General features: G+C 40.3%; 1 protein-coding gene across 1 annotated transcript in view; it reads right to left on the reverse strand.

Annotated features, from left to right (window-relative positions):
* Positions 1-8,285, reverse strand: part of CEP120 (centrosomal protein 120) — a 71,192-nt gene extending 62,907 nt beyond the window's left edge. The window contains exons 1-3 of the mRNA XM_084628382.1: positions 7,879-8,285; positions 3,289-3,445; positions 1,138-1,252 (exon numbers count right to left, since the gene is read on the reverse strand). Of these exons, the coding sequence (XP_084484508.1) occupies positions 1,138-1,252; positions 3,289-3,445; positions 7,879-7,927 (321 nt within the window). The 5' untranslated portion in view covers positions 7,928-8,285. The remainder of the gene's footprint in view (positions 1-1,137; positions 1,253-3,288; positions 3,446-7,878) is intronic.
* Between the last annotated feature and the right edge of the window lie 5,877 nt (positions 8,286-14,162).

The following is a 14,162-nucleotide window of genomic DNA, read 5'->3' on the forward strand; positions in this document are numbered from 1 at the left end:
TAAGGCCAGTAAGGACCATTAGATCATCTAGCCTGACCACCTGTATATCATGGACATTAAAATTTCATTGTATTGAGCACTGTATTTTACACATTTGGCTAAAGCATAATTTCCAAAAATGCATCCAGGACCGATTTGAAGATATCAAGAGATGGAGAATCTGCTACTTCCCTTGGTAGTTTGTTCCAATTCTACACTGTTAAAAATGTACCTATTTCTGTCAGAGTTATTGTTTTGGTCCCAGGATAGTAGAGAGACCAGCTGGGTGACATAACATCTTTTGTTGGATCAACTTCTGTTGCTGAGAGAGACATGCTTTTACAGAGCTCTTCAAGGCAACCCTGAAGCTGTCTCTCTCAGCAACAGAAGTTGGGCCAACAAAAGATATTACCTCACCCACTTTGTGTATCTTATGTCTAGTTAAAACTTACTGGCTAGCCATTGGTTCTTGTTACACGTTTATCCTTTAGTACCCAATATTTTCTTCCTGAGAAGGTACTTTAACACTGTAATCACGTCACCTCTCACTCACCATTTTGATAAACTAAACAGATTCAGCTCTCAGTCTCTCACTCATTTTAATCATTCTTTGAGAGTTTCACCCTGTACTATTACTTCATCGCCATAATCTGAGGGATTTTTATTTTTTTAAATAAAGAATGCAAATTTGGTTGTTTCAGCAAAGAACTACTCAATTACAGACAGAAATAAAAATCCAAAATTAGTCTGATTATTAAAGACAGCTTACAGAGAATTATTTCATATGAAATACAAATACATCAATGTCAATATTGCAATTCTCAAAATCTTTAAAATTCAGGAAGGCAAAAGAACCTTCACACATGCTTGGCCATATCACAGTAATCTCCAATGACCAATTTAAAAATAAGTCAGATGCATTTTACATTTCATCATGTTAATAAAATGTATACAAAATATTTGTGCTTCACACATGCTATTACAATCTCCTTTGAAAAGGTTTTGAACTACATGTTCTGATGAGTCAACATTCCTTCAAATAGGATTGGAGAGCTCTGCAAGTTCCTTTTGAGAACTACTTCAGAACCTACAAAAATGGAAAATATAAGTACTATCCAACTGTCAGTTATTAACATCTCCTCATAACAAATAACATACCTGTTTCTTTTCTTGAGCAGCTCTTAAATCAAGTACAATATAGCCTATATTCTCCTTAGTTGAAGATACAGGATCCAAAGCAAAACACTGGAGTTTGATAGGTGTACGCTGTAGCCTGGAAGAATACCACAATGAAATCCAATTTGTACCAACAATCCCTGTAATCAGACTTAACTGATGAAAAAGGTCACAGCACGGAAAGATGACAATATAAACATAAATCTGAAAATATAGCAACTTGTTAACTGGTTCACATCAGTACAAACTGAATATACTGTTAAACGTCTACAATCAAACACTGTTATAAATGATAAGGAGGTAAGTAAACCCATTTTTAAAAAATTCGTTCACTGGACCCCTCCTAAAGTCCAAGCAATCATGGAAAAGATATAGTAGTATTACATGAAACTGTTCCTCACCAGAAAGAGAGGCAGGTTCAGATTCTACTCTCAGACATGTAACATTCATCACCATGTATTTTTAAATTTTATGCTAACAGTTGGACGTATAGTATTAAACTGACACACAAAATAAGCAGCACCACTTATTTCAATCGGAATTTCACTTCAGTGTTAATTCAGTGATTAAAAAGGTATAAAATAAAAACAGACTGTTGCGTTCACTACTTGATTACATCCTTTGAACTATTTTCAAGTATGTCTTCAGAATGTAAATTTAGCTACATCATTAAAAACAATGGCCTCAAAACATTTGAAATTATTCCCCCCATATACAACCATCAAAATAAAGATGGCTATGTCTACATAGATAATGCCCCCTAGTGGTTTGTGCATCAATATATTTGGGCAGGGATGGTCATGCACTTGTCAGTAGCAGGCGTGAAAAAATTTCTCTGATGATGGTGGTACCACTATTGAAAATGCAAAGTAACTAAGTGTGGTGAGTCTGTTACATTGAGCATTAATATTAAGGCATAAAGTTGACGCCAGATACGATATTATATATGCTAAATTAGGCTAAGTGATAGTTGCTGCAGAAACCATAACTCAGAACTGTAATAGGGGTTCTTTTGCATTTAATATGGTGTAGGATTAAGTTTTCCAGTAATATATTCCACTGTATACAGGATAATTTGAGTCCACTGTAGGTATTGTAGCATAATGCTCTTCTACTGTAAGATTTTTTTTAAAATAAAACTCATACATGAGTTTTAGACTCCTTCAATGTCACTCACACTACCATTTATCATTTGTGCTGTAGCAGCAAAGCCATGGTGGAAAACTTTCAATATATACTGTAATTATATATAGCAGATTGCACTACAAAGGGTGGATAAAAATCAATTATTTTTAAAAAAGTAAAATAAACCAGATTTTTTGATAGATTCTTTTCCCTTAAAAAGCAGTTTATCTAAAGATAAAGATATCTTTGTGCTATAATGTATCTCATCATAGAATAGGGATTATAAATTCTAATTCTATAGTATAAGACAATATATTCACGTAATGTTTAAGAAAAGTTTTGTAAATGAGTTTCAAGAGTTCATGGATTAGGGACCCAATCTTATGGGGTTTCAGGGGCTTCTGTGTAGATTATTTAGGCTAATCTTTCTATCTACCCACCCAATGGGACTCAGTGCTCAGTCTAGAAGATACCATCGGAGTTGCTTAGTTTTGCAGATCTCAAACTGTGGATATGTGTCTCCAGAGATAACACGCTTGTTAATAGCAAAAATGTTTTTAAATAAATATATAGAGTTGAGAAATAACAGACCTCAACCCTATTGTCCCTGTGTACACAATTTTGCACACAGAGTCAATCCCTTACCTCTCTCTAAAAGTGCAAAGTTTCAAAAAGTTCAATGAACAGAAGATTTTGGGGGGTGGAATAGATCTGGACAAAGAGAAGTCTGGATATAAATGTGAGAAGGGATGGACAGGTAGTAGAAACAAAAGTGAAACTGTTGGAGCAGCATATTCCTGAAGTCTTGAGGTCTTTCCGAGTGTAGCCTTCATTGATTTGAAATCTACCATACCTTTCTCTCACTAGAAGGGAAAATCTATAATGGGAGCAGGCCATAAAAGAGACCCAGTACTACTGTCATCTAAAATTTTTAGAAGCCAAAACACACAGCTTTCACTGGGTGTAAAGATAAAAATAATGACAACATTGACAATTTTATAATGTAACCTGTGCTGGTGAAGGGCTTTCCTATCAAGCTCCCAAGCCAATTCGGTGGCAAACCCTGGCTGGTCTGAATGATCCACAGGATCCGTAGCTAGCTGTTCACCATCAAACTTCGCTTCTACCACAAGCATATGCTTTGCACGTTTGGGAAAATGGCGTCCTGGAAAAAAACCAAAAGGCACAACTATCAGGCAGCTCTGCTAAAAACACAGAAGAACTTGTGTTTTTGTCAGAAAACAGAAACTGTACAAATAAATTTCCTTATCATTCTTCTTGAAGTTGTTCTAAAACATATTAATATACTTTCCACATCTTAATTTTAAAAAAGTATCATTCCTTTCAAAGAAGTGGAGGGTGGACTTCAACACATAAAAGGTAGGATAGTGTCCTCAGTAAATATACATGATAAATAATTTTCTATTAGGTCCCAATCTTGCAAACATGTATGTCAGTAACTTTACTAGTGAGTAGTTTTATTGAATATAATGGAACTACTCACATGAGTAACTTTACTCTCCCATGTGTATGGGATCAGGCACTTACTATGATATTTTGATTTTTTTCCTTTAGTTCTGGAAGTTCATTGGGTTGTTTAAATGGGTATAATATGCAATGTTTCCTAACTTTATCTCAAGAGCCAGGGCTGAATTTTTATATTATTTGTTGTACACCAGTGTCCTAGTACTGTCGTAAGCAAGAATAATTCACTGCCTGCCATAAAGAGCTTGCAATCAAAGCTGGACAGACAGTCAGATACATAGCAGGTATATTGCTGGTGCAGATTTTTAAGTGGTTCATTACAAGCTGTCATTAAGCTTTTCACTAACCTGGTGTGAGGTTATTATTTTTTTAAAACAATGAGGGGTAGAGGAAATGAAGATAGTCCTGTGATAGTTTGTTAAGTTTGTGATTTAGGTGCTCATAACAGCACGGTATTAAAAACACTCAGCCAGACAGGCATTGTGCAATCCCCCCACCCCCCAACAAATTTTCACAATACTTGATTTAGGAATTTGACTAGCATCTATCTGAATTTGGTATGCCAATTTTCAGCCCAGAAGCATTACCTCTAAAAAACGTTTGAGTTGTATTTTTGGAATGTAAAAATCTAGAAGAACCTCCAAAAGTACGTATAAGCTGAATTTTGAAAGCTATTGGTCCATAAAGAGTAATCAGTCTAACCAAATTTTAATATATACCTGGAGAAGGAACATTATTAATATCTCAAATATGTATACACATCCTAAAATTCTGAACACTTCATAAAAAGCAGCCTACATTTTCAAATGTGACAAGTACTACTTGGGACTCTTAAACAGGTGGATACTCAGCACTTTATGGAAAGTAGGCTTCCTGAAGCTGTCTCAAATTGGGTACCACCAATCATCCTTTTTTGAAAATTTAGACCAGCATGCCTCTCTTGCCTCCCTTAATTAGTTACTACATAGCATGACTCCTGAGACAAGAGAGATAAGAAAGCAGTCTGAATCAACATTCTTCTGGCCTAATGGATTTCTCATTTTAAAGAAACAATACAGAGTTTTTCTCCTTATGACTGTGAATGTAAAACAACATGCATTTTGTATTTACTGTAGTTATGTCTCAAAAATTTGAGATCAATTCTTTCAAATTATAATCTGTAGTGCTGGGCACTCTAGAAATAACATTCAGAACTATTTCTGGAAAAAGATCTTCCCAAAGTCATTCATTGAGAATCTAATGCTGAAAACACCGAAAGACACATAGAAGTGCCTGGAAATACAGAAATAATCAGATATTTTCAGATACAGCACAGAAACATTCATTTAGGACAATCTGCAATTGAAGCATGAAAAACCCCAAGATATTTATTTAACCATCCTTTCCCCACCTACCAAAATTTCTGAAAGTTAACAGAAGACTGTAAATTACATTTACAAAGTGTATGTCCAAACTGAGACGATTTTCAGAAGAAAGCTCTCTCCCGAGTAAAGTCATTTTGTGTAGATAAATGAGGTGTGGATCCAACTGTAAGGAACATGAGTTCAACAGGGTGGTGTACTAGGCCCCAAACCTGTAATGAGGTCTGCACAGAATTTATTACAACACCTAAACTTTGCAGCTTCTTTCACATGGTTAAGAAGAAATACAACCCCTTCAATAAGAGGGGTATAACTGCCGATAGCTTTTGTCTTTATATTTTTAAGAAATTGTGTTTCTATAGGCTTTGGTCAGTCCAGATATCATAGAATCATAGAATATCAGGGTTGGAAGGGACCCCTGAAGGTCATCAGTCCAACCCCCTGCTCGAAGCAGGACCAACTCCCAGTTAAATCATCCCAGCCAGGGCTTTGTCAAGCCTGACCTTAAAAACTTCTAAGGAAGGAGATTCTACCACCTCCCTAGGTAACGCATTCCAGTGTTTCACCACCCTCTTAGTGAAAAAGTTTTTCCTAATATCCAATCTAAACCTCCCCCACTGCAACTTGAGACCATTACTCCTCGTTCTGTCATCTGCTACCACTGAGAACAGTCTAGAGCCATCCTCTTTGGAACCCCCTTTCAGGTAGTTGAAAGCAGCTATCAAATCCCCCCTCATTCTTCTCTTCTGCTGGCTAAACAATCCCAGCTCCCTCAGCCTCTCCTCATAACTCATGTGTTCCAGTCCCCTAATAATTTTTGTTGCCCTTCGCTGGACTCTCTCCAATTTATCCACATCCTTCTTGAAGTGTGGGGCCCAAAACTGGACACAGTACTCCAGATGAGGCCTCACCAATGTCGAATAGAGGGGAACGATCACGTCCCTCGATCTGCTCGCTATGCCCCTACTTATACATCCCAAAATGCCATTGGCCTTCTTGGCAACAAGGGCACACTGCTGACTCATATCCAGCTTCTCGTCCACTGTCACCCCTAGGTCCTTTTCCGCAGAACTGCTGCCTAGCCATTCGGTCCCTAGTCTGTAGCTGTGCATTGGGTTCTTTCGTCCTAAGTGCAGGACCCTGCACTTATCCTTATTGAACCTCATCAGATTTCTTTTGGCCCAATCCTCCAATTTGTCTAGGTCCTTCTGTATCCTATCCCTCTCCTCCAGCGTATCCACCACTCCTTCCAGTTTAGTATCATCCACAAATTTGCTGAGAGTGCAATCCACACCATCCTCCAGATCATTTATGAAGATATTGAACAAAACCGGCCCCAGGACCGACCCCTGGGGCACTCCACTTGACACCGGCTGCCAACTAGACATGGAGCCATTGATCACTACCCGTTGAGCCCGTTTGAGCCATCAAACCTTATTTGATTATGATTGTGTTAAAAAAATTAAGATATAGATCATTAGGCTATGGCAAATAAAGGGGCATAGAAACTTTTTAAAAAGCTGACTAGAGTTGAGTGCCACGAGTATATCAAGCGTTTCAGGAATTATACCTGTCTGAGTCACATCTGTAAAATACACAAAACTTTGCAGTCACCCTGTTTGGGTTTCTCTCCCCGCTCCTTCTTTTGTTTTAAAAAGTCCCCTTCTCCATTCCCTGTTTATTTATATGTGCAAGCATTGTGCAAACAGAACCGTTAAACTGATCATACACAAACTGCTATCAAATGTTATAACAACATTGAAAATGACTTCCTCCTCACCCAATTTCTGTTAAAGTAATCATACAAACGGTAGCTACAACACTGAAAATGTTATTTCCCTTTTACTGTTTCAATTCTAACTTATACGTAGCCAAAAACTCACTTTCCCTCAAGTAAACCAGAATCAGGGATTAATCTAACACCCTAGAATTGATTTTTACACCGTCTATTCTCATGGTATTACATGAATGAATGTTTTCTTTCAATATTTTCTGCCATTTAAAATTGGAGAAAGAAAGACCACCACCATAAAACAAATGAGACACACAAAAGTTGAATACTTCTACTCTCCGATACCTTAGAAGGAGTACCGTTATTTGCGTATACCCTGAATTAGATACAACATCCAGGACAAGCAAGCAGGAAAAAAAAAAAAGGGAGGGGGGAGAAGACTGCACAGTTGTTACTCCAACCCCTACTTCACCTTCCCAGTGGAAGGTAGTGGCTCGGGGACTCCTTAAGATATATAGGCCCTACATCTTGCCAATAATGTCAGTCAGCTGCTCACTCAATGCTCACTTAAATCAGAGCTGAATTTGGTCCACAGAGCTTTCAACAAAACTAATCAAAGTTTGCTCATTCATTTAGATTTTAAGTGATTCTGATTTTAGTAAGATGGAGACTGTGCCTTTAAGGAGTAATGCAACTTAAGTTCTCAAACTCTTCTTGTATATTCCTTATGAAGTACTCTGCTGCTGGCAATAACGAGAAAAAAATCAGACAAAAAATACATCAGTTGTAAGGCAAGCCCACAGACGTTACTTAAAGGTAATTCTGTCCCACATCCTGGCATGTTCTTTGCAGGGATTACTAAATCCATCATCATGGTATTTTAGCAAAATTTACATAGTCCAAAAAAAAAACAGAAAGGGGAAATGAAAAAGTGCAAAGATGTTAATGCCAGGAGACCATCGTGCACGGAGCAAGAGCCAGCTCTGCGCCCAGAGGACAGTGGCGGGCTCAATACTTTACCTTCCAGGATGGAGACAACGATCAGAAGCTGGTCGGATCTGGAGACCATTTCTGCTTTGGGGCTGTATGGGAAATCGGGGATCCGGGCTAAGGCTGGCAGCCTGGGGGGTCCCTGGCCCTGCTGGGGGAACGGAATCTGAGGCAGGGGCGAGCGGTGTCCCGGTCCGGGCTGACAGGGGGTTACGGGGAGTGGAGTTTCGGGCCCTGGCGCGGGGGAGGGGTCCCCATATGCAGCGTCTCAACCTCTGCAGGGACAGAGCAGAAAGCCGCCGCTGGAGAGCAGGATCTGCCGCGCCCAGCTCCGCTCGCGGTGCCGCCACCCGCAGCCCTTTGCCGCCACGGACGCTCTTTAAACCAAACCGCTGCCTCCGCCGCTCCACTTCCGCCTAGCAACCAAGCGGCACCGGGCAGCCTGGCGGACAAAGAAACACAGAGACTAGGGTGGAAGAGGAGAGAGCGCCGCTTCCGGTCTGGGATCACTGCCGGCCAACCTGCAGCGCAGCGTTCGCAGCGGCGTTTGGGGTGGGAGGAAGTGGAGTGTGTGGAGCAGCGCCACCTGTGGCTGAGGCGGGAGAACGACACCCCAGCGCTCTAGATGGGGGCGTGCAAAAGCAAGAGAAATCAGAGATCGTGCTGTTATGTTCTCCATCCTCCCAGCGGTGCCACAGGGCTGGGGTGCGAGGGAAATGTCCAGAGGGGGGGTTTGCAAGGCAGTGTTATCGGCAGCCTCATTTGCATACAAATCTAACCCAGCTACCACAATCCTGGGCCTGTTACGTTGCACTGAAGGTGGTGTAAACTGAAGCAGGGAAAGGGATTGCTACGTTAGAATGTGTGATCCACAATTGCAATTAAAGTTGACATAACTACTGCACTCAGGAGTGCTGAGTGCCATAGCTAAACTGACCTAACTCCCACTGTAGCGAGAAGGTCAGCAGAAAAATGTTTCTATCAGCCTAGCCGCTTCTGCTCCGGGAGAAGGAATTCCTACAGCAATGGGAAAACCCCTTCTGTCTCTACAGGGTACACTCAGCTTATGCTGCCATAGTTATGGCAACATAGGTATAGTCCCAGTAGTGTAGACATAACCTCAGAGTGGCCATGCATGGTGCTATACCAGTATAATGAGAGCAGTACCTTTATATCCTGTAGCAGTGGTTCCCAAATTGAGGTTCGCAGAACATTACAGGGGATTTGCCAGAAAAATTTCACTAATGGAGGCCAGAGGACCCTGGGCATTGGAGGCAGCAGGTGGGAACTGGTTGCAGGGCAGACAGCCTGAGGCTCAGGAAGACTGGGCCTGGGCAGTTGGGGCTGGCAGCCCGAGCCCTGCCCCTGTCAGTGGCGGAGCCGGCCGCCCAAACCCCAGTGATCCACGTGGGGCTGGCAGCTTGAGCCCCAGGGAGAGCGGGGCTGGGCAGTTAGGACTGGCAGCCCAAGCCCTGGCAGTCAGCAGGACCTGCAGCCCAAGCTCAGTGGAGCTCAGTTGACCGGAGAGGTCAACGGGGTCCAGCAGCAGGAGTCCCACGCAGTGTGGAGGAAATTTAAACTTAAATTCCCTGGAAATATTCATTTTTAGGAGGGGGTTCACAAGATTTCACAATTTAGTGAAAGGCGTTCGCGGGCTGTTAAAGTTTGGGAACCACTGCTCTATAGTTATGCTGGTAAATGTCCACATGTAGACAAGCTCTTACTGTGAAGGAACAAAACGTGGTTTTAGAGTCTCCAGACTGTTGAAGACTTCCTTAAGAAAAGTAACTTAAATTTCAAAAGTAATTACATTTCTATTTGTAAAATTCCATTAATATCCTTTTATTTATATTTGTTAATAAAATATTATGGATGTAATAACTGTGAAAAATATAAACAGAACAGGTGAAAAACTTTTTTTCTTTATCTAATAACTTATTCCTAGTATTTACTGACTTGGCATTGAAGTGCTATGAGCAACTATTTAAAAAACATACAAATAATGCTAGTGCTACACAAGCTGTGAGCCACAATATAGTGTAAAATTGTTTTTGCCAGGAACAAAACTGAAATATCTTGAGTCTCAAAATCAAATAGCCTCAGTTCACTATTTTTCACCCTTTTGCTCCAAATAGCATAGATGATACTCCTGAGACCCAATCTGTATACCAAAATGCAGAAATATGTCCAAAGACCATAGAAGTTCTTCAAATAACTTAAATAGCAAGTGGATCCAGCCTTTAATTTGCTGCAAGTTTTTATGTGCTTGACATTTTTGTTAATTTGTTCATTTTTAATCCTGATTTTAAGTAACTATACAGTTGGATCAAAAATGCAGAATAATATCTCATAAATGAAAATTGACTGCAAAATAGTTGTGTATGCAGATCTCTGACATACACTCCATATCATCTGAACACATCAGGTCAAGAAAAAATAGCCAAAAGCTTTTTTTTAAAATTGTACGTATAGACAAGTCACCATTAAAAAAGTGTTGTCCAGCCAACGGTTGCCACACAGTGGTATCTGAAATATCACAGTTTTCCCTTTAAACGTAGAATAGAAGATATCTGTGAAAACAGTTGACAAACATTGACTATGTAAAAGCAACTGCTGTAGGTATTATATTGTGCCCCACTGAAGTCAGAGCTGAAACAAAGTTGTGGGTTCAGTGAATTTTTTCACTACGATAATGAAGACCAGCTATCTGCACACATATAGTTGGTCCAATAAAAGACTTTACCTCACCCACCTTGTCTCTCTAATATCCTGGGACCAACAAAGCTACAACAAACACTGCATACATATATAGTTGTATCATGCATGCGGCATGGCTGTGGTTGATAAGAAAAAAAAGCATGACGGACCTCTAACATAAATGTAGAATAAATAATGGAGAGCAAGACATAAGTGATAATCCTAAAGAAGGATTATTTTTACAGCATCCAAAGTATGCTAGATTTAATAGATGTTAAGACCAGAAGGGACTCTTAGATCATCTAGTCTGACTTTCATTATAGCACTGAACCCAATAACATGTTTGACTAAAGCATATCTTTCAGAAAGACATCCAGTCTTAATCTGAAGAAATCAAGACATGGAGAACACACAATTTCCCTTGGTAGCTTGTTCCAATGCTTCCAGTCACCATCACTGTTAAAAAATGGTGCCTAATTTCAATTTGTCTCGCTTTATCTTCCAGCCATTGCTTCTTGTTATACCTTTCTCTCCTGAATAAGCCACATTCCACATCACACTAAGTCACCTTCACATCCACCACTTTAGTCATTCTCAGTTTTCTGTCATTGGAAACCACTGGAAACCAGGCTATGGGCACATGCTTTGCCTGCAGCTTTGATAGCGCCTGGAGGCAGCCAATTGAAAAGTTGATGGCTACAGAAGGAACATGGCCACAGTGCCTAGGAGATGTGCTTATTCAGCATATCTTCACAACATCCTCCTCTGGACCTTAGCTATAGTTGAAAGCTGATTCCCCTTAGAGCAATTGCTGGGGAAGAATGCCTTCTCAAGGGCAATTACCCCAAATCAGTTGGGTCCAGCCATCTGTAAGGCTATACAGAATTAAAAATAAGGATTGCAATAGCATTTATTCTAGAAATCAAAGTGAATATGTTGTTTGGCTCAAAAATGTAATTAGATTTAGTCCCATTGTGACCCAAGGACTTCTTGTGTCAACTGGCAGAGGGTACAGGGACCCCATGTATCTGGTACTGTATTTACATGCAGGTTACACCAGACAGGAGGCACTGGCTGGTCACTGTGTATTTTGTGTCTTACAATGGAAGTCTATTTGCATACTTAGTCAATTGCTAATGAAGATGTTGTGGAGACTTCACGAGAAGAAATTAACAGGAAGAGATGAGGCGCGGGGGAGGAACCCTGCTTAAAAGTGAAGAATAGACTATTAGTCTAGTACATGTAGAGGGGCAGAGAGACACCCTGGCATCTTTCATCTGGGGAGACAAACAGCCAATGCGCTTGGGCACATGAAAGGAGGGTCTCAGCAATGTTGGTGGGAAAATGCTGTAAGGAGGACTTTGGGTAAGCAAATATTTCTATTTTGGTTTCCAGTATTTTTGTTGATTTCCAATATTTCTACTTGCTATCACTAGTATGTCTAAGCTTTGTTCAATAAACATATTCTTGTTTTTGCTATAAACAAATGTAAGTGCTGTGCTTTAAGTGAAGCAGTGATCAAGGGTGTAACAGTAAAAGCTGGGGTGTACTGCTCTTTTGGGAGCACAGGGTATGATAATTCTGTGAATGTCCAGTGGATCAGTGGCTGGGCACTCCAGGGGGATGCCTGGAGCACTCAGGGGTGGACTGTATCTATTGTAACCTGCAAAGGGATAGCAGAGCCTTCATATGCTGAGAGGAGAATACTTACGTTGCCTGTGGCTGGTGGAGTTAGGAATCTGATCTCTGGCATATGCAGACAAAGCAGGGAGATGGTAGCAAGATGCTTTACAACTCTGGGAAGCATCACACAGATTCAGGTTTCAGAGTCGTAGCCATGTTAGTCTGTAGCAGCAAAAAACAACAAGGAGTCCTTGTGGCACCTTAGAGACTAACAATAAGTGTGTTAGTCTCTAAGGTGCCACAAGGACACCTCATTGTTTTTATACATATTTAGGTTTCCCTCTTCTTCAACAGTGTTCAACTTCTGTATTTCATCATGTTTCCCCCTTCAACTTCTAACCTTGTTCCTGCCAATCATATTCTTCCATGGTCTTCTCTCTCTAATATTCACAACCTCTCGCTTTCTCTCATTCTTACATTGACCCCTTTTTACTTTCTTCCATCGAGACAGAGTGTATAAACCCCCACCAGTGACAAAGGGGTTAAAGAGCTACTGTGGACAAGTTGCTCTACAGCTCCCCCCTCTAAACCCCCTCCTGCCTTCCCTCCCCCTCCCATCATGTCAAGGATGGAATAAGGGTTTAAAAGCAGGAAGTTCCAGACATCTGGACAGCTCTGGGGGGACAGTAGACTGTAGCTCTACAGCTCCCAGTCCCAGAAAAGCCCCCAGAGAGCTTCAGGGAAGCTGCCCTCCCCACCACAAGGCTACTCACTGATTCCCATGTTCACTGATCTACCAACAGTGGAACAGGCTTGACTGGCCCCATGGTGGTGAATCTGAGACTATGCCAAGAAGGACTTTGCCCTCCTCCGCCTTTAAATGAAGGCAGATTGTTTAGCTTAATTTAGTATAGAGGAGTCTTATTTGTGTGCATTGGAGTGCCCCCTTATGGGCTTAACCAGAGACCAGACACCAGGAGTTTCCAATCAGTAACCTGAGAGTTGTGACACCCACCCCACTTCACCCACATTTATCTGGTCTGATTTTCTTCTTTGGCCAGTCTTTATAATGGTTTCCCCTCCACACCCCAAGCAAGTGTTTTGGTAAAGGAAATCATTTACTCTAGGAATGAAAATTTATATGGTTAAATTTTTGCACATTTTTCATCTTTGTGGCTGAAAGGTTACCAGGATGGAACAATCTAATGGCCTTAAGACTTCAACAGGAACAGGAGAGCTGAAAGGGGACTAAATTAACACAATGTAAAGCAAATGACAGTATGATTCATATTTTAAATGTTTCAGTGCAGCATATTTGTTTTCGTTGACTGAGTGAAATAAATAAACAAAACCTCAAATTCTAAATAAACTGAGATATAATTCAGACTGAACCAAATGTAGGTCATTACAATCACTAAGAACAGCCACAGTGTTTTCTTCAATAAGTAGTCAACCTCTACTCCATTACAATCATTGGTTTGTGTGTGTGACTACTGAAGTCACCACATAACCACCTAGGCATTGAAATCTTTCCACTTCATTGATTCAATTCTTGTTAATGCACATGCTCTACAAATTAAACACAAAATCCCTCATTTAGTAATGGGATTAGAATTACACAAGATTCAATATCCATCTATCATTTTATAGTGAAATATCCATCTATCATTTTATAGTGAAATTTGCATGTAGTAAATAGCCCATCCACTACCCCAGGTCTTACTTCTACCTTAACTCATCAAGGAGTCGAAGGGAAAAATATATATTATAAATAGTAAACAATTATACTTAATTTTCTGTCGATTACTTAATGTACTTCATACATTCTATTGCTAGATTAATTATGGCATAAATATGGAAATTATGACTGACTGGTATTGTTAAAGACTAGTCCAAATTCACTTGTTTTTCCTTCCAATCCTAGAAACTGTTCAGCTACAGTAGCTCTCTCTAACCATTAACATTCCCCTGCAATTTCTGTTTTCACTGATCTC

Source organism: Lepidochelys olivacea, assembly GCF_965140295.1.
Source record: "Lepidochelys olivacea isolate rLepOli2 genome assembly, chromosome: 5".
Lineage (NCBI taxonomy): Eukaryota > Metazoa > Chordata > Testudines > Cheloniidae > Lepidochelys > Lepidochelys olivacea.